At 35.7% G+C, this 26,056-nt stretch overlaps 2 protein-coding genes across 5 annotated transcripts; both read right to left on the bottom strand.

Moving 5' to 3' along the window:
* Nucleotides 1–4,208, bottom strand: LOC132164007 (GATA transcription factor 11). Of its 4 annotated transcripts, none has more exons than XM_059574412.1 (3): nucleotides 3,872–4,208; nucleotides 2,711–2,969; nucleotides 1–1,114 (listed from the first exon to the last, which is right to left on the bottom strand). In XM_059574412.1, exons 2-3 carry the CDS (start codon nucleotides 2,951–2,953, stop codon nucleotides 386–388), a joined length of 972 nt encoding a protein of 323 aa, XP_059430395.1. In that variant the 5' UTR covers nucleotides 2,954–2,969; nucleotides 3,872–4,208; the 3' UTR covers nucleotides 1–385. The 4 variants fall into 4 exon arrangements, with proteins under 4 accessions (XP_059430395.1, XP_059430396.1, XP_059430397.1 ...); XM_059574413.1 differs by having other exon boundaries at nucleotides 2,711–2,965; XM_059574414.1 differs by having other exon boundaries at nucleotides 3,918–4,208.
* A 2,862-nt stretch (nucleotides 4,209–7,070) lies between these two features.
* Nucleotides 7,071–23,821, bottom strand: LOC132164298 (protein-tyrosine sulfotransferase). The gene is made up of 13 exons (XM_059574785.1): nucleotides 23,435–23,821; nucleotides 22,747–22,817; nucleotides 22,115–22,292; nucleotides 21,938–22,009; nucleotides 21,014–21,302; nucleotides 13,123–13,263; nucleotides 12,693–12,797; nucleotides 12,436–12,583; nucleotides 10,090–10,139; nucleotides 9,923–9,991; nucleotides 9,725–9,844; nucleotides 8,187–8,321; nucleotides 7,071–7,502 (listed from the first exon to the last, which is right to left on the bottom strand). Exons 2-13 carry the CDS (start codon nucleotides 22,802–22,804, stop codon nucleotides 7,362–7,364), a joined length of 1,506 nt encoding a protein of 501 aa, XP_059430768.1. The 5' UTR covers nucleotides 22,805–22,817; nucleotides 23,435–23,821; the 3' UTR covers nucleotides 7,071–7,361.
* Between the last annotated feature and the right edge of the window lie 2,235 nt (nucleotides 23,822–26,056).

Raw genomic sequence — 26,056 nt, 5'->3', positions numbered from 1 at the left:
AATCCAAACAGGGAGTTAGATTTCAAGTATTACTTCAGGAAAAAGACATTAAAATCCTATGCTCTTTTGAGCTATTTAACACTGGCATAGGACACGATAACATTATAGTACAAGTGCAGTGCTTGGTAGTCCTACTTTAAGTCTCTTATCTCGATAGACAACAGCTAATTAACCCACCTGATACAAAAACTCTGTTGCCTTCAATTTTCCCCACTGGAAAACATATGGCAATCAAGGAACTCCTACGTCTTATTCAGTTAATGTACAGAAAACAAATTAATCAAATATAAGATAGCCAGGAGGAACAGAGAACACGACAGCTTCCAACTAGAACTACTGTTCTCATTTCAAACACAACCTGACAGATAGATAGATAGATAGATGGCTATCCATTTGATACTCCTGGGGACGATGATGAATTTTCCATGTCAGCCGTTCTTTCTTCTCTGACACTGCCCTTGCTTCTCATCTCAATAACCTTCTTGTGACAGTTTGAGTGTAAGGATGCAACAAAGGTAGGACTTGCTGCCGGACGGTACTCTGGAAAGAGGCGGCCAGACCTGTAACGAACTCCGCATGCATTGCAAAGGGTCTTCGGCCCATCTGGCCCCTCCCTCCATTGGGGGGTCTCTGTCACTGCGCAGTGCTTGCATTTTCTACCTGCACTTGGTTCTGGCCAGGAATCATTCTTCATCTCTGCGGCACCTGAGAGCACTGACAGGTTCTTTTTCTTCCTCAGTTTTCTTTTCAAAGGATTTGATACTCTCTCAGTGAGATCAGTTTCTGAACCGGATTCAAAAGCATCCCAATGATGGGATATTTTGGGAGCAGAGGAAATGAAAGGAGTGAGGAATTGCCGGTCAACATATGGTGGGCGCGGGCGATTGCGATTGCGCTTGCTTCTAGCACGCTTCACAGGGATGATGATTTTGGGATCAAAAGTTGTGGGATTTTCAACTGAGCTAGAGCTGCTGCTTTCAAGAACAGAAACTGGACTGGAGGTTTGGAAGAGACGCAAACCTTTGCCATCAGAACCTTTGTAATGGGGAACCCTTCTACTGGAGATGGCTTCAGCAGTGCTTGGCAGCTCTTTTTTCGGAGAAATTTCACCATACTGAAGCCCACATCACCAAACAAATATCAGATGATAGGAAAGAGAAGTTTGTTGCATTTGTCAAGACGACGACACTTGATAAAATGTTTAAAATCCTATCTCGTTAAATTTAAAAGAGAAAACAATATAAGAAGAGAAGTGATCTATCTTATCCAATCTAGCAAATGCATGGGGATTTAAAATGGTGGCACATATACAGATTCCTAATCAGCAGTTTTTCTTTTTTTTTCCCAAGGCAAGCTCACTTTGTGCACCCACCCCTGAAGGGCAAACCCCGGATCCATTCAACACACCTCCCATACGGATCGGGTAAAACTCAGCTTTGTTGTAGGTGTAGCCCCAAAAAATTGTTTGCACCCAAGATAATAATCAGCAGTTTTATCAACTGTATGAAGCAAATTAAGCAATACCACATCTAAACTCAAATGAATCAACTGTTTTATCAAAACATATGAAGCATAGTGTGCCACATGTTTAATTTGTTCATCATGCAATCCTTTAAATTCATTCACTTCCATTGACGTTTGTGTGCCAAATGTGCATATATTGCATACATAAAAAAGAAAGCCTCACTCAGTAGTGAGTAAACAGTACACTGCTGTGCATCTCCCGTATGTGTATTGCACTGCCTCTATTGACTCTCAGATGGATAAAACATACTTCTAAAGCTTCATTCGATCACTACGCTACCTGAATGCAACACTAAAGTAATTCATGATTTGTCTTTTATGTTATATATTCTCTTTTCAAGGAACTTTCCTTCCTATAACCCTCGGTCTCTCGGTATTAAAAGCAACTATGATCTTGAGCTAACCATATAAACTAAGATAACATGCTCAGAAGGCCCTCTACTCTTCCAGAAACAATTTTTTTTTTTTTTTGATAACGTAGGAAACTCTTCCAGAAACAATATATGCTTCCCTTGCCAAGCATATCTCTAATTTTCAGGAAAGAAGCCTCAGTTGCAAGCAGTTAGCCAGAAATACAATTGTGGGGCAGGCATGCAAATCCAACAGTATAAACTAAGCCTTTTGTATGTAGAAGTGCATGAAGTGTTGAAGAAAGTAACTGGTAATGCACCTCAATATAAACAATTCCCAAGGATTTAAAGCAACAACAAAACAAACAAGGTCTACAGAATAAGGTCCTGCGCCATATGCCTCTGGAGTAAATATTACCTAGACCACACTTGTACAAATACTGAGGCCCAACAAACAAGGACTTAATGTGAACTATATAGAGTGTGTTCTTGCATTTCAATCTATGATTCAAGGTTCCCATATTCTCTCAGCTCCTCAATACTCGACTGACATACGCTTAAATGTCAAAAAAGGTAAGTTGCATATCTAACAATACTGTGAGTGCAACTCCCTCTAATAAAGTTAATGCAGGGAATTCTTGGGTAACTATAGTACTCCTACACCAAAACAAAAGCTAGTAAAAATATTTACAACAAGTTAAATAAAATAAACAAAATACCAAGCAAAGAACCCCAGACACTTGCATAAGCGGTAAACAAGTATTGTATATCATATAAACGCTCATATTGGGGCATAAGATACATCATTAAATTTATTTTTTTGAAAAACAAATCACCTGAGCTGGGGGATTTTCAGGAACTTTTGTAGCATCGTTGCAAATATTACCAGAAAATCCAGATGATAAATCAGTCAAAACATCCAATGATGGCGGTTCAAGCGATTGTAATGTAGCAATCCAATCTTCACCTCCCACATTTCCTTCCACATCTTCCAACGGGAAATCAAAAAATTGCATCATATCATCAAAGTCCCCAAATCCGCCATTGAGATTCTCGATCAAAAGCGAAGAACCATTCATTTTATAAGTAATCTGCCTTTTTGTAATATTATAGTGCAAAAGAACAACAAACAAAGAGAAACGTTATTCAATTTCATTCGCATATTCTTCCAACATGAAACACTTAGATAGTTTGATATTAAAGACACCAAAAATGCACCAACTACTCGCTATAAATAATGGACCTGATAAGGAAATGACCCAACTCAAGTAAAAAGAGCTAATCTCGTGGATTGGATTACTATGGAGTTACCTTATCCAAGTGAAATCATATATAGGACGGTTTATGGTAACAAAATCTGGAAAATCCTTTTCTGGGTCTAAAACTCTCATAATTGGAAAGTTACCCTCAGAAGGACTCTGGAAAAAAGAAAATATGAGAATATTCCCATATTTCTTGATTTGCTACAAAAACCAAAACCGGCAACAAGGTCACAAAATGACGACACATTTTCATGTGCCCTTCCGGAAAATCAGCTACGTCGTTTTTCCATTGTTGACTAACTTTTATTATTCTATTCTAACCAAAGGAAATTAACGGGCAGTAAATAATAATAATAATAATAATTATTATTATTAAAAAAACTCCTAAAGCGGCTGTTTGGTTAGTGAGAAAATGCAGGAAAAGGATGCAAAATGAACCCTCTTTAAGTCTTAGTTTTTCTTTTTTCGTTTTTTAAATAACATCTGCCCTAAAATAAGTCGAATAGAACAGCTTTTCTAGCACAAAAATGAGCATAATATACAAAACAAAATTTTAGGAAAAAAAGCATAATAATATTACAAAATAAAATTTTCACATTTTCCTCTACTTTCTTTATACTTATCCAAACAGAAAGAAAGGGAAAGAATAAAAATAAATAAAAGATAAGACTAAAAAAAAAACCAAAAGTTCAGACACAATGAGAGCAAATGTGGGGTGTGAAGACCGAACCAAACCTCAAAAAAGCCCTAAATCTCAAGCGAGTCCATGAAAGGAGGAGACCTTCAGAGGAGAACCCTAGAGAGAGCGCGCAGACGTGGCATCTTTGACATTTCTTTCGTTCACAGTTCACTGAAAATGCGGGACAACGCTAAGAGGAAGGAGAGCTCATTCTTTGGGGAGCTGAGAAAACGCCGACATTGCAGTGTCCGTTGAGGAGTTGCAGAAAGAGAGAGAGAGAGAGAGAGAGAAGGGATGGGGATTTGATTCCGCTGAATCTGTGTAAGTTTGTCTGAGATTGGAATATTAGGTTTTTGGAGAAGAGTAGGGTTTAGATGGAGGCGGCTGCATTAGGGTTGATGTGAGGTCTCTCTTTAATCAGCGCACATCCGGTAATAAAAATAATAAAAATAATAATTTCTGTTATTTTTTTTTTTTGAGGTGGGAATGTGAGAATTTTCTTTCCAAAAATAAGGCATTATTATTTATTAAGATAATACAATTATGTTTCCAACTATATTACGAGTATACTAAAAGGAGAAATGATTGATGTTAATATTTTGCCTATATTTTTTTACATATTATCTTATAAATTAACTTTAATTATTAGATTTGTGAACTTTGAGAAGTGTTAGAGAGTCAAACAAATGAATCCAGAAAAATTAATTTGAAATGGAGGTAGCTCAATCGGCTGAGAACCACGCCTTATAAAGCGGAGGTTACTAATTTGAATCTTCTTCCCTCTCTTGTATGGACATGTCAAAAATAGTGAACCTAGAAAAATTTTTAAATTGATGTAGCAAGGGTTTTTAAATTAAAAAAATGCAATTCTCTTTCCTTTATCTGTCACTCATGGTCTGTCAAATTAGTTTGAAAATTTTTCTAAATTTAATAGTTTATATATATATATATATATATATATATATATATATTGACAATGGTTTATATATTAAATTTATAAAAAAATAAAATAAAATATAGACAAATTATTGACATCAATTAATTCTAAAAAGTATATATATATATAAATGGTGCAAATATTATTTGGCTTTGTTAACGTTCATGGAACACACAAAATTTAGTAAGCAAACCATCTCTATGGAAACGATTTATACTCTTCTAGAGTTTGAAAGGAATCCTCAGCGAACCAAATCTTAACATTTTATATGACAATAAATATGTCCGCTTGTAATGCCATTTAAATATTTGAAAATTTTGACTAATATTATCTTTAAATATATTTGGTAAAATCTATGATCACTACAAAAAAAAATCTATAAAATTATTCCTAAAATTATAAAAAGATCTTTTTTTTTTTTTTTTTTTTTTACCCAGTGAATTTATCTTTGTAAGAGTATGTTTAAGATTGGGTTTAGAAATTTAAAAAAAAAAAAAAATTAAATTTTTTCAAAAGTACAATTTGGTCTTTTTAGAATGAAAATGTTAAAGAAATACTCTTAGAACCTGTTTGAGTGTGCGTTTGAGGAATTTAAAAGTATGTTTAATACTCAAAAAGTCAATTTGAAGAAAAAAATACATATTTGGTAAAAAAAAATAAAAATGAAAGCGCTTTAAAGAGTCCAAAAAGCCTTAACATGGCAAAAACGCACTTTTGTTTGTGTTTGAGTAGAGCTTTTAGTTAAAAAACGTTTTTTGACAAAAATTTCATTTTTAAGCTTTTGATAAAGATGCATTATAATCATTTTTATTTGGGTGAAAAAGCTAACCGCATTAACAGCTAAACGCAGTAACCGTTAACCGCTTTTGAATGTTAAATGTACTTTTAGGCCTTTTAAAAGCAATCTCAAACAAGCTCTAAATATATCAACATTTTTTTTTTTTTTTTTTGGATACAGCTTTTAAGGTATTAAAAATATTTTTTTAAGATTTATAAGGCAATCCCAAATAAAAGCATTTCCAACATAATAGGAAAATCTTTCCTAACAGTCAAATTTGACTATTATTAGCCTTTTTTCCTCTCAAGCAGTATAGTCATTATGTAGTTTTTCCATCTAATATGAACAGAAGCTCATATTCATTGCTCATACTATAAACTTTGTTTTATTATTTTCTCTCTTCCTTTCTTTCTTTTACTCTCTCTTTTCATATCTTTCTTTTACTCTCTCCCACAAAAAAAAATATTTAAAGAAAATAGAGAGTAAAATAAAAGATCTATTGGAGTATATAGAAAAATGAATAGTTAAAGTAAAATTTTGTACTTTTTCAATAGCTATTTTGACTAGTCATGCCGAAAATACTATAACTAGGTTGTGATTGCGGGATGAAATAAGTCCCCACAGCCACTTTGACTGTGCAAATTGAAATAGCCATTCCCATAAGAATTACAATTTTTTTTAAAAAAATTTATTTATTGGCTAAGCTAGAGGTGATAGTGGTAATGCCAAAAAGTGGGTAGTGGCTCACTAGATCAAGTTAGAGGTTGATTCAAGGAGAAGTTATAAATCAAGTGGACCAGTGAAAGCATGTGGGTCTTGTTTGTTTTTAATGAATCTTAATGCGGCGTGATTTGAGAGATCACCGACAATTGAAATCATTGTCTATAACCATTTAGTTGGGACATTCACATGCTCATAGTAATTTATTTTTTGGTCCTCCCATTTATTTAATTTTAAATATAAATATACAACTGGATTGGATCCAGATTTATTTACCCACAGATACAAAAGTTCAATAAGAATATATATATATATATATGCCTACAAACATATCCCACATGGTAAGAAGGCCAATGAGTTTTCATTTCCCTTTCTATTTCCTTTTATTTATTCCATGCCAACACACTCCTCCCCCGCTAAATGGAAGATACCAAATCTAAATAATACTTGATTTAGCCATCAATTTGTAAAGATTCCACATAAATAGTCCATGAATGTGACTCATACAACTTTTATGAAAATGTATGAACCGAAGGCCAAAAATTTCTCCACAGGGTAAGTGGCATTAAAATTTTAAAAGGCGTGACAATATAGGCAACAACATGCATTGTTAAACGCTGTGAAATCTAATCTGAATCATAAAATAATTCATCTCTACATTATTTCACTTGAAATGGAGAGCACCCATTTGTACTTTTAGCATCGTCATTTTAGAATAAAATAATATTAATTTTATTGTATCTACCAATGCAGAATAATGCCACATCATTTAAAATATTTAAATAACGATGTCACGTGCATATTATTAAATGCAACAAAATAAAATCTAAATCACTATTTTCCATTTCACTTGAAAATGAATACAAATGCTGCCGACAAACACAACATTTCAGCACGATTGACAAAATGCAAACCACTCCCCCCGCCCCATCTACAGCATTGATAATTAAGAGTAAAGTCCAACTGCACCAAGTGGGTTGGCCAACTGGTCTGTTGAATACATCAATTGAGTAATGGTGAAAAGCAAGTCAAAATTTCCACCTTAACCAAAATAATTGGTCCATGGTTTCTATCAGATCCCTCAACCCTACAATTTGTGATTAAATAATATTTATATCTTAATTTTTGATGTTCTCCTCCTTGCATTTACAACAAGATAGAAAAGAAAGAGTAAGATAATGCTCGTAGCCAACAAAAAGACTCTCCAAAGCACAGCCCCATGTGAGTTGTTAAACATGCCCTCCCACCTCTCCTGCAATTTACAATATAATTAAATTAATTGTCAAATACAGTGCCACTTAACCAAGGTGGTGTTCATAAATTGGTAAATTTCTTCTCTCCACCTTGAACAAATCTACTACACAATGTAAACTAGCTAAAGTAGAGAAATTTGTGAAGATGATACATGAACAAATCATACCAATCAATTAAAAGACAGTTGCCATAAGAGGAAAATACAAGCAATTAGTATTATCAACATGTTAACAAATAAAGCAGCATGTGAAAGACCCATATCACAATTCTACCTTAAAATGATAATTAAGAGCTTTGTCATTTGCATATAAAGAATATGAAGGCAATGGTATGGTCAAAACTACTATGATCATTACTAACGCCCAAATATAGAACAGTATTTACTCGACCTAGAATCAGATGATGACAATATTCTTGATAGACACAGAAAATTACCATTTATTTGACCTCATTGAAGCCTGTACACTTCCAAACATGAAGGCCAAGAAGACTTGCAATCTAAACCATAAAATATATTTCTCCCAACAATTATTCTTTCAGTTTCCATGCCTAATTTAACATAATCAAATTGCAAATGTTTGTAATTTACAAGTTGAAATAGATGCAGATGTCATAATATGGTATAATACAACCCAACAAGCAAAACATCATGTCACAAGTGAAGCCCTGGACAGTGACTTACTAATGTTACAAGCTTCTCCATGGCACGTTCGTGTTGCTTTGCAAAAATGTCTTGAGCATACTTGTAAAGCTCCAAATCAAGGTTGTTAAGTGCTCTTATCTGCTGGAGAACAACTTCCGGAACCTGAAGACGTGCCTGTAAAATTTAAAGGGTCAAAAAGTTACCGATAGAAAATACAACAAAATTTTAAAACCCTGTTAACTGTTAGCCACAGCAACTCCCAATACAGATGCAGCAAGTAAAATCAGTGTTCAATAAGGCAGAGGCAATGCAAGGTGTAACCCTTGAGACAAGGAGAGTATGCATTAGAACTTCGAGTTCTGATATTCCTCTCTCTCTCACTCTCTCTCTCTCTCTCTATATATATATAGACACACACACACACACCAAAAGTTTGTAGATGATTTATATGTAGCGGTCAATAAATACATTAGAGAGCCAGGCATATGCTACTGATTTCAGAATACTAGCATGTAGCAAAAAAGCAGACGTGCATAACAGCAAAAACCTAGAAAAGTTTAACATCACATATATAGCTGGCCGAAGTCTAACCAATTAAAGTTGAATGTGTAGTTGGAAAATTAGTTGACAACAATTCTAAAATTCAGACAAATAAAGAGGGCTAAGACAAACACCGTTACTTCTGAGCTGAAAACAAACAAACATCAAAGAGAACGTCAACATAATCATGCTTTTCAAGCAGAATTGTTTACAAAAGCATAAACTAATACAGTGACAGAAATTTGACTCTGGTTTGAACTTGGAACTCCTTAACTGCTTTTCTTCATATCCAACAAAATCTAGAAGAGTTGAGTTTATTTTTTGCAGGGTAATTGAACCTTTGCCTATAAGGGACCATGGTGATTTACAAGAACAGATAGCATTTTTTGCACCTCTCTTGAGCTTAAAAAATATGAACAAATAATTTTAACACAAAAAGATTCAATAACATGAAATGCCATCTCATTTTCACAAGGCAAACACCATAAGACAATTCTGTTCTCTTTAGCTCTAAATCATTTTGGGACAATAAAATGCATGTTGAGACCTTCATGCACAAGAGGCAAGTCAAACCATCCAGTACATAAAGTCATAGATATCCAGTTGTTCAAGTTGCCCATCATTTTCTTCAACTTCCTTTTCATTTCTATCAACAACTTTAGAGCAAAATTCAACATAAAGGAAAAGGATAATAAGGAGTAAATAGCTGATGAAAAATACAGGACCAATCAATCAAATTATGAGTATATATATTACATCATTGTGTTGATGTTATGTGTAGGAAGCAACTAATCTGAGAGCACACAATTCAAACAGAATCACAAAAATTCAAAGATTAAAAGTTAAAAACTCAATAACTAGTGCAGTTAATGACACAAACCACAAATTTAATATTTTTTTTGGCTAATGAGAAAAAAAAAAATCCCTTGTGATTATTTGGAAACAAAAATTAATCTAGCATAGTACAACAGAAGTACAGAAATTTGAACATACTATGTGTTGATGCTACTGGTGAATCATCAAACAGAAAATTATACCTCCTTTGAGAAGTTTGCAGGGGATATTCTCTTTAGAGAAGCAGTGCGTCGACGTGCTTGTTCCTTCCTTAGATTAGAGATGCAGACTTCATAAGCTCCCATAAGTTCTTCCACAGTCATCTAATATGGTGGAGGAAAGAATCTCAGTGAAAGAGTACACGATCACGTCTTGATAAGTGGATATTATAAGTGACTTACATTTTCGTTTGTTGCTTCATCATTATCAGTTGAGGCAAGCTGGCCTGCATTTTGGTGAAAGGTGCTATTCTGTATGCAAGCAAAAATGTAACAACCAACCTAATGTAAATGAAATCCGACTACCAAGCATTTCAATTAAGAACAAGCAAGGGTATTCTGCTGCTAACCTGATGGTCATTATCTTCAGGCTCAGAATCTGATATCAAAGAGCTCTGTTCTGTACCACAGGTAGATAAATTAGATTAAAGCTAATATATATCATCTAAATCGACTTATCTAATAATTGAAATTAGAAATTAAAGTATAGTTCTCATCCAAAGTTTAATAGAACCCACAAATCGTTAAATTTAGACATTAATTTGAAACTTTTCAACTCTAATAGGAGATAATAGCCATAGTTGTTGAAAAAGATTAAAATTTTTCTCAAAAGTTTTCTAACTCAGACTGCACACCAAAATGTAACATAAAACACAACGCAGTCAAGGTTACACTTGATTTTCAAAACATTAATGCTGCCAACTTTTTATCTTCTCAACTTTTTTCCTTGGGTTCAGCGATGGTGGACTAACTAAGAGAAGTTCCAGCTTTGATTAGTGTACAGTCTGCTCAACATTCAAAAGAAACATGATGTGTTAAGAACAAAAACTACCATAGCTATACCTTTCAAAAGTTAATACAAGATTGAATCCCCCGCTTTGTGCTAATCTAAAAGTGTTGGAACCCCATAGATATTCTTTACATTCAAACACAAGAATACTAAAAGCAATTATCACCAAGTATCCAGAATTCCATGAACAAACAAACTTCACACTCTCCAAATTCAAGATACAGATGCAATGGCTCTAGTATGTTTAAGAGCCTATTTGAGATTACGTTTGAGTGGCCTAAAAGTGCTTTTAATAGTCAAAAAGTCCGTTTGAAGAAAAAAGTACTCGTTTGGTAAAAAAATTAAAAGCGCTTTTTAAGGGTCCAAAAAGTCTAAAAATGACCAAAAAACACTTTTGGCAAAAGCTTAAAAATAAAGTTTTTGTCCAAAAGCTCTTTTTGATTTAGAAGCCCTATTTCTCAAACACAATCCCAAATAGGCTCTAAGTCCAAGAACATGTAGAAAATATACTCTATTCCATGTTAGAGCATCCAACCCAATTTTACGCTATTAAATAGAGAAATGGCAGCCCATCCAAATGCTTCAGTTGTTAGATAGAGAGATCCAAGTACACAATAAAAACCCAAATCATGATCCAACCCCAATTAATGTGGGACACCCTAACAATCTCCATGAGTAAAACCCTCAACAAGATCACAAAAATCTCTAGAAAAACACTCCAAATGAAAATGAGCTCCAAAAGTAATCATTAGCAAACAAGAAAGCAAGTCGACCAAGATGAACGAATGACCAAAATGAATAAAATTTGAAAGCAATTATAACCAAATTTTACAAACCAACAACCGACAAATTAGTGTACACTCAACTACTACAAATGTTTTCATACATGGTAGTATGATTAAGAATTACCTGGGGCCTAGAAATGAGATGTAAAAGAATTCTATACAAGATAATTAGTTCAAGTCATACAAATAAGTGCTTAATAAATAATTAACTCAACCCCCACCAGAGATAATTAGCAACCTTAGAAGGGGTAGGAGTTTCAAATCAAATTATATAGCAAAAAGGCACACAAAATAAGTGCTTAATAGATAATGATCAGCCAGGATTATCATAGATGGATAGGAGTTTCCAAATCAAACTAAGTAGCATAAAGTCACACAAAATGAGTGCTCAATAGATAATGATCAGCCAGGATTATTGAGTTCATTAGTCTACTCAAATTTTACAATAACAGAATCTAAGTAATAATATAGCACTTGCATAGAATGACAACATGATAACACCTACAAAAACCAACAAGAAAATGGCAAGTTGGATAAATCCAAAATGCAAAACAAGAATTTCAAAGATGAATGTGGAGCTCTATGACTAGAGTTGTCTTAACACCATAGAAAAAACCGCAGTTTTTATCTTCTATCCTACTACACTTTTAGCTTGTCCATCCTCCTGTACACTTGATCAATACAAAAAAAAGCCCCTTCATATCCTTAATGTATATACTTCAAGTCTTAGCATAAGTAACTATATTAAATAAGACAGGGAAAGCAAAGGAAAGCAAAACCACTAAAAGAAAATGCATGCACGATAACTAAGAAATCAAACTTTTCAGAATTTTAATGTCACATTCCTATTGTAACTTTGATTAACGGATATACACAGAAGAATGGATCATTTGCATCCTGACGTCCGGCTTCTTTGTCAGGAAGCAGCACAGGACAGAGAGGTTCTTATTATTGAAAAGTTATAAACTTTCATAATACCAATATCTTCAGAGAGACGCAAATTAACACTTTATCATACTCCACCACTAAAAAAGAACTTAATGCTCCAATTTGACTGTTTGAATTTACTACCAAGTACTAACATAAAAAAATAAAATAAAATATTTTGCCACCATACAAACCTGGTTTGTTGTGAGTCACACTATCCATACTCATGTTCGATGCTCTCCGCTGGGAAATCACCTGCGCACCAACCACATTTGCAAACATTGTTGCAGATTCTTTGTGTTCCTCAGTGAGACCAACATATAACATATCGCCCAACCTCTTCTGCAAGATTCACAAGCATCTACCATGATATGCAACCATAAGGAAGAAAACTATCAGAGAAACAATATTATGACTCTTTATACACAACTTCAAAAAGCTATCGTCTCACCTTTGCAACTTGAAGCACATGTTCACCAAGAATCTTATACTGCTGTACACAATGGCGAACCTCATGTGATTCCGCTAGATAAGAGTTGTTTGTCAATCCTGCAACCTGTGAATTAAAACAGTCGGCCAGGTATACAAAGTCAGAGATATTAGAGCAAAATATTTCATAAATTTGGTGATTTATGGGCACAAGGGACCTACAGCATACTTGACTAATTCCAGGAAGTCCACATCTATTGGTTGGAATCACTTCAAAAAAAAAAATATATATATATATATATATATATATATATTTCACACATTTGAAAACACATTACCCCTCCCCCCTTTCATCTTCAAACCTCATTTTATTACATATATATATATCCTGCAAAACATTATTCTTCAAAAGCGGAGCTCCATGTTGCTTATAAGTGCAAAGACTGAAGTACCTGGAATGTGGCTCCATTGTGAAGGATATCATGAGCAATAGGGTTGTTAATGTATTCATGTAATGGCATAACAATATCCTCCATGTCATAGGAATCATTGCTCTTAACATCATCTGAGTGCCTTTGTCTTCTAGCATCTCTCTATACCAAAAAAAAAACACATGATACATATGCAACCAGAAGAACCATTACAATACTCGAATGGCTGTAGTATTTTACTTATCAAAAGAAAAAAAAAATTACAACAGTCATTCAAGTATTGTTAGACAATAAACAAATTGATAACTATACTGTCCAAGGAGGAAAACACTACACTTCTGACCGTCTTGGATCACAGCACACAATGTTCACAGGTCCAATCAACAAATTTAGCAAGACAGGGTCACTGCAGGGATATATATATACACAACGTGGGGTACTTTTTAATTTGAATGGCAAAGTAACTTACCATGGGAGTTTAATGTAAAATTAAACATCAGTACACAAGGGAGACTACCAAGCAAAGTTTTTCCCTTTGCAATTTCAATTTTTCATTAACATTCATACATGAGAAGGTATTATGGATTTACTATTGTTTTGAGATAATACATTCACATAGTTGGAGACATAAACATTGTTTTACTTTGACAACACTTCTAGAAATTCAATGTCTAGATTTTGAGTCATGTTCTGCATTTAAGGACTCTGTGATTCATGCATCACAAGGGTCAAAATTCATTAGCACATTTTTTATATATACAAGTACTGTATCAATCTCACTAAAAGTATAAGGCACCCCTAAATACACAGAAGTATACAAAAGGAACCACATAATTAACAAGGGCAAAACAACCAAATAAATCACTATAACTAATCATTAGAGGAGACACATACAATGCCGTCAAAACATTCAAAGTATCATAGAATAAAAATAAAATTTCCCCCAACATCTTCTCCTTGTCCTCAAAGTCTCTATCATTCATTTCCCTCCATAAGCACCAAAAGAGACATGTAGGCACCATTTTCCACACCGCAGCACTCCTAGGCCTACCGAAGGACCACCAACAGTTATAGAAATCAACAACTTGTCTAGACATAACCCAAGATAACCAAAACAACTGAAAAAAGCATTCCAAATGGCAGAAGCCACATCAACATCCCGTCTAGGCAGAAACAATTCATTAGCACATTATCAAACACTTTCTTGAAATTATATGGTTATCTACATAAGAGGCCATTAAATGAGGGTAGGTACTAAGCTGAATGGATAGGGTCTCCCAAAACTCCATCTTGGTCTTTCTTTCCTTCTCAGTGTTGTATTGCTTTTCTTCTTGCATTTTGTGGTGAGAATTAGATCAAGGAGGAAATGTAGAGATCAGCGTAGGTAGTGATGGCGTAGGTCATCAATGATGGAGGGACCAAGAGAGAGTGAGAGCTAACTAGGGATTGTCTATCTCAACTGGGTTGCATGGGATTGCTAAGGTGGTGCTCTATGGAATCCAAACTCTTTGAGTTGGCAATGGAGGGCGGATCAACGGGACTAAGGATTTGCGAGAAATGCAGGGGCTTCACCCACTTCATTTTTTTTAGATTGATTGATAGTTGCTGGCTAATAGACACTATTGAGTAAATACTCTCAAAGAAGAGTTCTTTGGTCTTTTGGAAACGATCCCGGGCTGGCTTTCCCGTCATTATTGCTCAACGGTGTGCTCATAAGCATGAGCGCTTTCTGGTTGTGAAGGAATACCGGGGTGGTAAAAGGAGAGGATTTATTTTGGAGCCGGGAAGGGAGAAACAGTAAAGGTTTGAAGTCATTCGTCTTGAAGCTGCAAGTAGTAGTGAAGTGTACCAGTCAATTTATGGCGGCGGTAACAACAAACCAATTCCGGAACAAAAATCAATGGCGGAGGTAGGGGAGAAGTGGTTGTTTGCAGAGGTGTTGATGCACCCGGCGAAGGAGCCGAAGCCTTTGACAAGACCATTGGCAAATGAGTTGGAGTCCGAACCTCTGGCAAAGCCACTTGCGTTGAAGGGCAATCCCAAAAAGCTTGCACCAAAGTCGATGGGGTGGAACGACTTTGACATGGCGTCTAGAGAGGGAGAAGATGCTAACAAAGAAGACGGTCTATTTTGGTTAAAGTCTAGACAAGCGTTCCTTCAGAAACATGTTAACTCAAATCAAAATGGATGTGCAGAGGTGTTTAAAGTGGCTAGACTCGGGTCTTAGTCCTTGCGTGTTTGGACTAATAGGTCCCGTGCCTAAGCCACTAAATGAAATCCCTCATGAGCCATAGGCCAGTTCTAAAGGCCCAATTGTTAACGCAGGAGTTAAAGCACATGAAGATAAAGGGAAGGCCAAGATGGGCTTCATCATTCATGGGTCTTCCGCCCAAATTCTCTTTTAAAACCAAGTTTTGTTAGCGGGTTTCAGGTCAGCCAATGTTTAAGGGGCAAAGATCTAATACGAAGGACACAGGTTTGGGCTCAAAAAGGTCATGGGTATGGATCCACCAAGTGACCCGGCGGTGTCAACCTTTGTTTGTTGGCGGCTCAACCAACATCACTCAACCTCGACCAACCACTCCGACTCCCATTCCCAATGGATCTATCTCACTCAACACTTCAAATGGTCCAATTGTTGAGCTTCAACCTCAGCTGGAGGAGACGATCATCGACGATTATGGTCTTGGGTCATCAACTATCGCTTCAGATAAACGAAAGAAAGGGGGTTATCAGTCTTTTTTAATGAATTATCCCGGAATATGAAAGGGTTGAATGAGGAGAATAAGTGTTTGAGGGTGAGGAACTTATTTAGAGAGTGGAAGGTTGACATTGTTTGTTTCCAAGAAACCAAGCTTAAAGTCATGTCTCATAATATTGTGCGTAGTGTGTGGAGTTGCCATCATGTGGATTGGTATTGTTTGGACTTCATAGGGGCCTCAGATGACGTTTTGATTATATGGAATAGGAAGGTGGTGAAGAAGATTGACAAGTGTGTGGAGGAATTCTCCTTGGCTCTCACCTTTAGAAATGTTGAGGATCATTTCACTTGGGCTTTTGCGGGCATCTATGGCCCTAATTCTGATAGGGATAGAGGGCTCTTTTGGGATGGGTTTGCTGGTTTACTCAACTGGTGGAATGGGCCTAGGTGAATTGGGGGTGATTTCAATGTTACCAAATTCCCTTGTGAAAGATCGAGCAAAGCACGTTTAATGCCCAACTATGGCGGCATTTTTTTATTTCAATTTTTACCTGGGCCAGATGGACCTCCCTCTTGTGGGCAAAACTTTTACTTGGTCAAATAATCGAGAATCTTGATCCAGAATTGATATATTCCCGGTTTCTTCGAAGTGGGAAGCCCAGTTTCCTGGCATGTCAAAGAGGAGGCTCCCTAAACTTAGCTCGGATCATTTCCCAATCCTCCTCAACTATGGTGACCAAGGGTAATATATCTTTCAAATTTGAAAATATGTGGTTAAAGTACAAGGGCTTCGTGGACAGGGTGAAACAGTAATGTAACTCTTATCTTTTCCAAGGTATTCCTAGCTTCATTTTAGCTAGTAAGCTCAAGGCTTTGAAAGTTGACCTAAAGAGATGGAATGAGAATGTGTTTGGCAATGTAGAAAGGACAGGTATTACATGTTGAGGAGAGTATGAATAAGACAAAAATTGTTAGAGAATTAGAAAGATCCACTCTCATGGAGGAAGTGAGTTGAAAGCAAAAATCTAGGATCTTGTAGCTCAGGGAAAGTGACAAGTGCACAGTTTTTTCATGCAATGGCCAACTCCAACAGAAGAAGGAACTCAATTGAATCTGTAATGATCCAGGGAAGAAAGTTAGCCACATTTGCTCTATAACTCTAAAATGACTAATCAATTTGGAGCTTTCCTAGAATTCATTATAAATCTTAGTTTCACCTAATAACGTCAGGAGGCCATGTGATATTGGAGCACTGTATGACATAGCCCTAACGAGGACGTCAGCAATTTAAAATGGGAAGTTTGTAACACCTCAGTTCCACATTGGGAAGATGAGTGTTAAGTCCTACATTGCCTAGTTACTAGGTAAAATTGGGCTTCATAACATATTAGGGAAACTCCAAATTGACTAGTCCTTTTAGGGTAATAGTGCAGATGTGGTATACGCTTTTCTCTAGGTCGTTATAAATGGTATCAAGAGCCATCTAGTAATGCCAAGCCATGTGGTATTGGAGCATTGCATGATGTGGCCCCAAAGAGGACGCTATGACCCCAAAAGGACTAGCCAATTTTGAGCTTCCCTAAAATTCATTATAAAGCATAGTTTCATCTAGTAACTAGGCAATGTAAGACTTAGCACTCATAACTATCTCTTTATAAACTACCGACTCTATTTGGGTTACTCATCTCTTCCCAATATGGGACTGGAGTGTTACAGAATCCTTGTTGATTGATGACACTATTTCTACCAATCAATCAAAGATCAATGAGCACATTGTCCATTTTTATAAAAAGTTGTTTACCGAGCAATTTAGTTGGAGGCATGTGGTGGCCGGTATCTCCTTTGATTCTATTGATGAGAATGCGGCTAGTTGGTTGGAGAGAGATTTTGAGGAAAATTAGGTGTGGGAGGTTGTGAAAGCAATGCATGGTGTTAAGGTGTCGGGCCTTGATGGTTACTCTATGGTGTTCTTCCAAGCTTGTTAAGTTGTTTTGAAAAAGGACATCATGAAGGTCTTTAATGATTTCCATGCTAGTGGTAAGTTTGAGAAAAGCCTTAATGCTGCGTTCCTCACCCTCATTCTAAAGATTTTGAGGGCTACCAACCCCAAGGATTTTCGCCCGATAAGTCTAGTGGGTAGCATTTACAAGATTATTGCTAAGACTCTAGTGAACAAGCTTAAGATGGTCTTGGAGAAAATTATTTCTAAGTGACAAAATGCATTCACCCAAGGTAGGCAAATTCTAGATCATATTCCTATTGCCAATGAATGCCTTAATATATTGAGATCTAGAGAACCAAGGGTTATATGGGAAATGGACTTGGGGGAAAAAAAAAAAAAAAAAAAAAGCAGCTTATTATCATGTTAATTGGGAATTCCAGCTATACATGCTGAAAAGGTGCAAGTTTGGGGGGAAATGGCGCTCATGGATAGCTCATTGTATTTCTTTGGCGCACTTCTTGGTTTTGGTGAATGGCTCTCCCATAGGCTTCTTTAGCAACTCGTGTGGCTTGAGGCAAGGATGCCCCTTGTCTCCTTTACTATTTGTCATAATGATGGAGGCATTGGGTAGGATGATTTCAACTGTAGTGAGTGGAGGTTTGTTGTCTAGTTTCTCTATGGGGACAGGGATTGATATTTCCCATCTTCTGTATGCTAATGAACCCTACTTTTTGGTGGGGCCAACCCAGATCATCTACGCAATTTATGGAGTGTATTCTTATGTTTTGAAGCTGTGTTGGGTTTAAAGACAAACTTAGCAAAGTCAGAATTGGTTCCTATGGGAAATGTTAATAATGTGGCTGGCTTGGCTGGAATTTTGGGTTGTGGAGTTGCATCTCTGCTATTGAAGTATCCTAGTCTTGCATTGGGGGCTTCCTACAAGGCGAAGAATATATGGGGCAGTGTTCTTGAGAAGATAGAATGTCAGTTGACTAGTTAGAAAATGTTGTAATTGTCTAAGGGTAGTAGAATTACCCTTATCAAGAGCACCCTATCCAACTTACCTACATACTTCATGACCCTATTTCCTCTCCCAAAGAGTGTTGCAAACCATATTGAGAAGCTCCAACGTGACTTCTTATGGGGTGGGTTAGGTGAAGAGTTCAAATATCACTTTGTGAGATGGTTCAAGGTTAGTATGCCGATCTCCGAAGGAGGCTTGGAGATTAGGAACTTATTGAGGTTCAATCATGCTCTCTTAGGTAAATGGCTCTGGTACTATGAGCCTGAGAGAGAGGCTTGGTGAAGGGTGGTAATGGACTCTAAATATGAAAGTTCATGGGAAGGGCGGTGTTTTAGTGAGCCTATCAGGGTGTAAAGGATGGGTTTATGAAAGAATATTAGAAGGGATTGGAGAAAGTTTTGTAGTCATACCAAATTTGAGGTGGGAGATGGCTCCAAGGTCAGATTCTTGCATTTTCTCTAATGTGGGCATATGGCCCTTAAGAAAGCTTTCCCAGTTTTATTTGCAATTGCTTGCGCAAAGGATGCTTCTATTGTGACTCAGGTGGATATTCTTTTTTTTTTTTTTTTTTGAAGTGCCATTTAGTGAAACGTGAGCTTTGCTAGAGCGGCTCATGATTAAGAGCTGGAAGCCTTTGCCTCGTTCTTCTGGTTGTTGTATTTAGGAAGAATAAGACAGGAAGGAGAAGGCAAGTTGTGGTGGGTCCCATCCAAAAGAGTGTTGTTTGATGCTAAATCCTTCTATAGTGTCATGGGTTGTCATGATGGTTTCCGTTTCCCTTGGAAGAGTGTTTGGTGGATAAGGTTCTATTGAGGGTGGCCTTTTTCGGTTGGTTGGCAGCTAGAAAAGATCCTCACCATGGACAATCTTTGGAACAGCCTGTCATTGTAGTTAATTGGTGTTATATGTGTAACATGAATGGAGAGTTTGTAAACCATTTTCTGCTTCAGTGCGAGGATACTTGTGTCATTTGGAATGTTTTCTTTAGTCGACTTGGGATATTTTGGGTTATGCCTAAAGAGTAGTCGATTTGTATGCTTGTTGGAGGATTGCTGACAACACTCGGAGTGCTGCTGTGTGCAAGATGATGTCTTCGTGCTTTTTGTGGTATCTTCAGAGAAAAATGAATTATAGAGGTTTTGAAGACCACGAGAGGACTTTAAGGAGATTAAGTTTTTATTTTTCAACACATTGTATCTTTAGACAGCTACTTTTGTTTCTCCTTTAATGACTAGTAATCATGATTTTCTTCTTATTTTTTGCCTTTTCTAGCCACGTGACTTCTCTTGTATACTTCCTGTGTACCTGTTGTCACCTTACGCTTTTAATAATATCTTGATTACTTATAAAAAATATATAGTCGGACGGGTTTTTGGAAACCCAACCCCCTATTATCGATTTCCAATCCGACCAAAATCAAAATCCTAAAACTATTACTAATCCCAAGGCAACACTTGTTGGAACCTAAAAATTCGAATCAGCTCAGGTTAGAAACTTTTTTTTGTTGATAAATAAGCTTAGGTTAGAAATTTTGGGTTGGGTCAAGTTGTGTGGGCAGGTTTTTCCCTGACCCCTAATTAAATATATCACTTTGGCTCACACAACATGGTAAACAGCATCCCAACTGCTTAACACCCCCCCCATCAGAAGAGCTTGCCCTTTAAAACCATTAGTCACAACACAAACTCTCATGCACTAAATCAAGTAAATTAATGTGTCTTTACCAAGGAAAGTGTTGGCATATCCTTTTGAGGGCAACAACATTGGTTTCCATTATATATAACAAATAGACAAATAAATAGAAAAACCCTTCAATGAGACATGGGCTCGAAGAAACCAAGAACTTATGTAGATTATATACTCCATAAAAAAGCATTCAATTAGACTACCCCCGATTCTTAGCTAGGCCAAAATATCTCTACGACGTAAAGCTAGACTATTTACTAGCAGAAAATGCTATAATGCATATGGCAATTTAGCCCCAATTATGCTAACGACTATTGAGAAACAGATTTAGAGAATCTAAAATGAGATGATTACATATTTTTATGACAACTCTCCTTATAAAACCATAAGATTCAATGAAGTTTGATCTTCTCATTCTCATCAATTAAAGTTAAGAAAATAAAGAGGATAACTAATGGCAATTAAGAATGTTATCTTGAAAAGTGAAATGAAATTAAGAGAGAATCTGCAGTAGTTTTACAAAGAAATATGTATTTTAAAAAAGAAAATAAGAACTCACCCGAGCAAAGAGGTCTTCTCTCATCCACGGAACCAAATACTTCCATGGCCAAATATCTAGTGTACTAACTCCACGAATCTTGGCCCGCAAGCGCGCAGCCATTTGTGTTGCAGAAGTCAAGTTAGGATGCACCAAAAATCTTGCTGCCACCTCAACCGAAAATTCATAAGTACTGAAAACACGGTCAATTGGATTCCTAAGTATTGTCACCACAGAAGTCCTTTGACTGGTAAGTTTGGACATCATGCTATAGTCATCATGAGTAACCAACAACCTGCATTTTGGCTTGCTGCACAAGATACAAAGTAAAACCAATTGTAAGCAAAATGGTTAGGTGATAACAGAAGACTATAGTTATACAGTTTGAGTTGCTTCTGTCAAGCTTATTTGTTTTCATGCCCCAATAATTAGCATGAAGATAACATGTTGACCTAGTGGAAGCACTTGAGCAATATATTTAAATAATCCACCAGGTAGCTTAAAAAAAACCAGTTCAAATCAATTTATGTTGGAAATCATAATCGGAAATTATTTACGTACAGAGTACAGTTAATGCCTGAAGGCACTTTCATGCCTGCAAATACTCCTCTCCTTTAAAATAGTTTGTTCCCAGTGAATATTGATTATACTAGAAAAAATTACATAGTGGTCAAATAGTCGAGGGGTCATACTAAAGTCATAAAACCTTCCATTTCTCCCAACATGGAGCCCCCACCACCTTTCTATAAGTTGTTGTAAATAGAAAGAAGCTTCTCCACTACTAAAACTCCATAATTCCACAAAACATTCTAGCTTGTTAATCCTCATCCACAGCAAAAAATCAATAGCAAAATGATTTAGAAGAGGTAAATGCTCAGATTAAGAGAAGGTTGATAAGCAATAATAGCCCAGCTTCGATAAGAATAACAAAAAGAAAGATGGTACCTTGGATCAAACCGCAGCTTATCGTAAGAACGCGGGCATTCCATAGATTTAGAGTACACCTTTTTCAAGATGCTGCAAGTACAAAATATATCCAGAAATAGAAATTAATGTGCTTGTCAAAAAGCTAGTGATCAACATTTAGCTTTAGGTGACTGTACTATGCCTATATGGAATTACCAATGGAAATATGTCCGGCCTCCTGTTCTTGGAACATGGAGGAAAAACAGTAAATCCTGTAATGTGTGTCTGTCTTCTTTGACTTCTCGATCCAGGGAAGAAAATGCCCACCTTTTTACAACTCTTTCACAATGCCCAAAATCACTCTTGATAGGAGAGGCATTCACTAGTATCGAAACTTGACAAAGGAAAACCAGTCAAAAACCAGCAGAGCAGTGATAGCCATGTGGAAAGTAAAACTAGAAGAAAAAAAAAAAAAGGGTTCTAGTAATCTATTAAAGAGTAACATATATACAGAAAGGCAAAACAAAAGCCTATAAATAGCAACGATCCCAGATTTTACAACCAGATTGGGTTCACTTGTGCATAAACTTCATCTTCAAACTAGACCCACCTAAATTATTGATATGACCACTAAAACTCTAGAAGTGTTACAAAGGAAATCACAACTTCATGAGCCTGGGATGCAAACAAACAGGTAAGGAATGAAACCCAAAAGAGAAAAGAGAAGAGAAAAACGAAAGCACTTCTAAATAGAATAAGAAGAAATAACCAGTTCCGACCAAAGAATGAAATAAGAAGCAAAAGGTAAAAGAGAAGGAGCATGGGAACAGAATTCTGGGGATACGTACCCAAGCCCAGAAGAATCAGTAACATGGAGAATTTTAGAGTAGGATCCATCCACCTCATCCAATTCTAATGACTGCCAAAAAATAAAAAGAGTAAAGCCACAATTGCATAATTAGAACAAATATTATAAGAATAAAACGTTTGCACTTATGACTGAAAAGCTTGCATGAAGAGAAACCTTAAAGAACAGTAACGTAGAAATTAAAGCTTAAAAGGAAGAAAAAAAATGCCTATCTATAATTCAGTCCTTATTCGGGTATAGCTAATTTTATACAAGCCCATCATAATCTCAGAGATAATATAGAATAACGGTTACAATTCGCCGGCTACTGCAGAAATAAATCTTCCAATTTTATCGTTCAAAGAAGCTCCAGTTAGCTAACTACATCCAAAAAAATTACATTTTCGCTCTAGGAAACTTCTCCTCGAATTGTTTACCTTTGAAAACAAACGCAATCACGAAAAGATACCCCAACGACTCATAAAACAACACTGACCAGAAATGTTCGAAATAATGAACAGGAAATAGGAAAAGCGAAGCTCCAATTAATAAAGAAGTCCACAAACAAAAACCCCAACAGAACCGAACGACAATAACAGAGCCGAAATCCAAACACCTCGACACGAGGAAACATCGACAAGCATTAATCGCCAACAAGAAAAATGGGAACAGAAGTCGATTGGGCCTACCTGCACCGATTTTCGGGATCTCGTGCTCATAAATCGGCCGAACTATGTTGGGGCTCCCCCGGACAGCCCTCGCAATCAATGGGGCCCAACCTGCACCCCCCAGACCTTCTCAAACCTGAGATCCTCTTACAAAAGTTTGCCAAGCTTCATTTTCTCGCCAGCCAAACGAAGCTTGCCTTGATTTTCTGGCCCTTCTCTCTCTGGAGCATTGGGTTTTATAGGGCAATGGGGTTTTCACTTTCTGTGAAGATTGCCACTAACTGCACGGAATCAGAAGAGATTTCAACGACGTAGAGGTACGCTGGAGAAGGCGCAGTGGTTTATCCTACATGAATGTTTTTAAGAGCATCCCTAAAATGGCATTACGCATTTTTCCATCTAAAATAGTCAAACCAAATGGCTTAAAAATTACAATATATTTACAGATATAATTTCCTTCTTATTCAATCTTTTCAAAAGAATTTGAAATTAAATTTGTAGACAGTTGGAAAAATTACAATATACATAGTTTTCAACTGTAATAATATTGAGGAGGAGTAGAACACCAACAACATCTAGCATTTGACTTACTTCTCTCACGTAGTTTTTATAAAATAATATCTACCTAAAACTATGAGAACATCGGGAGAAATCTAGCATTCGCCTTATTTCTCTCACCTGATTTTTAGAAAATAATATTGAGTAATACTATAAGTCTTCCTAGAATCCTCCTAGAGTCATTCCAAATGTGATGTTGCTTTTAAAATCAACGTTGAATTTGAGATGTGATTTATTAACTTTTCATCTATTGGTGATTTTAATTTTAAAAGACACATCACATTTGAGATGACTCTAGGAAGATTTATAACATTACTCAATAATATTACACCAGGAGACATCTAGCATTCCATTTATTTCTCTCACTTGATTTTTAGAAAATGATATCCACCTAAGACTAGGAGAACACCTACCATTTTTATTTTTATTTTTTCACATAAGCTAAGGGTGCATTTGATTTCGTAAACAAAAGTGCGATTTTAAATCAAATCGTAGAAAATAGATTGTTTGGCATTGTATTTTTAAAAATTACGATTTAAAAAAAAAATAATAATAATAATTATGTTTTCTATTCGCAAGCAATGGGGGTGCTGTTTAAAAAACACATAATTTTAAAGGCTAAATTTCAATTTTAAAGATCAAACTGCAATGCTGCCAAAGACTTAATTGCGTTTTTAAAAATACCATTTTCAAATCGCACATTTTAAATTGCTATTTTTAAATCACACTTTTTAAAATCGCAAACCTAAATAAACCCTGAGTCAAATATTTAACCAAAAGCTACTATACTTATTTTAGCTACAACTAATGTTAGATATTAGAATTGTCTAAAAATGTTGACGTCAATGTTGTTGAATAAATATCTGAAAAAATTCCTGAAAAAAAAAAAAAAAAAATTGGAAAAAATTATGGTATCTAGCATTTATTTTTAGCTAATAGCTTTTAAAAATGCATCCTACATTTAATAAACAACTCCAACCGCAACTACTGTATACTTATGAAATATTTCAAATTACTTTTACAGTTATGCCACGTAAGAACAATTTTTCAAAAAAAAAAAAGAAAAGTACCCTCTATAAACTTTGTCAAACAACCTTTTTTCCTTACAACATTTATTTATTTATATCTTTTTTATTCGTTGCTTTATTTTTTTCTTTAGGATCATATTTTTTCAACAATTTATTTTTCAAACGGTAATTTTTCTAACAGTTTTATTTTTCAGCCTCTAAAACATAAAGATTGCACAACATTTTTCCTCCTTTAGGCCTACAACTTATGTGCGGAGTCAAGTTCAACTGAAATGACGTGCTAGCTGCAGCAAGCATAATAGGAAATTAGAAAGAGTAGTTAGCCTGCAAACAAAGCTGCAAGCACAACGATAATTGACCTGGAAACAAACAAGAATTTTAGAGCAAGAAAATGGTTATTTTAAATCAATTCATTCAAAAAAGACGAAAAAAAAAAAAAAAAAAAAGAGTAGTTGCTTAAATATAAATACACACACTACAACATCCTAGGAACATACACTTATTAAAAAAAAAATCCCAATAACACATTTCTAAATATGAGTAGAATTAACACAAACTCATATAAGAACACATGCATAATTACTCCTAATAGTTTAATTCAAAATGTTAATGTGTTAAACTACATTTCAATATTGGACTATCTCCACAAACAAACTATGTAGTCCACAGAATACATCATTAAATTATAAAAAGGGAAAATATACTCTACCCCCTGAATTATTCACCAATTTACATTTTTAACTCTAATGTTTAAAAAGTGACACTTTATTCTCCAAAGTATCTGACATTGATATTTGACCCCTATGAAGTACACTTTAGCCCCATGAAGTATTTTGAATTGACACTTTACCGCCCCCCACCACCCCTCCAACACCGCCCCCCCGAAGTAATTAAGTTTGGGGGGTAAAGTGTCTGTTTTTAAATATTGGGGTTAAAAGTACAAATGGGTGGATAGTTCAATAAGGTAAAGTGTATTTTCCCTATTATAAAAATATTTAGTCAATCGCAAATGGTAATGACTATTTGGTTTTACGTTTGGGTATTACCCAAGGGTTCA

Source organism: Corylus avellana, chromosome ca10 (assembly GCF_901000735.1).
Source record: "Corylus avellana chromosome ca10, CavTom2PMs-1.0".
Lineage (NCBI taxonomy): Eukaryota > Viridiplantae > Streptophyta > Magnoliopsida > Fagales > Betulaceae > Corylus > Corylus avellana.
Note: the sequence above shows the minus strand (reverse complement) of the source record. Positions and strands in the feature narration are given on the sequence as shown.

Excerpts from the sequence above, each read along its gene's own strand:
- LOC132164007 (XM_059574412.1), bottom strand. The coding sequence starts at position 2,953 with ATGAATGGTTCTTCGCTTTTGATCGAGAATCTCAATGGCGGATTTGGG. Across the intron at positions 1,115-2,710 it reads CTGAAAATCCCCCAGCTCAG|TATGGTGAAATTTCTCCGAA; the intron begins GTGATTTGTTTT and ends TGTGGGCTTCAG.
- LOC132164298 (XM_059574785.1), bottom strand. The coding sequence starts at position 22,804 with ATGAGGTGGATGGATCCTACTCTAAAATTCTCCATGTTACTGATTCTT. Across the intron at positions 21,303-21,937 it reads AAGCTGCGGTTTGATCCAAG|CAAGCCAAAATGCAGGTTGT; the intron begins GTACCATCTTTC and ends TATCTTGTGCAG. Across the intron at positions 7,503-8,186 it reads TGGAGAAGCTTGTAACATTA|GAGAGGTGGGAGGGCATGTT; the intron begins GTAAGTCACTGT and ends TGTAAATTGCAG.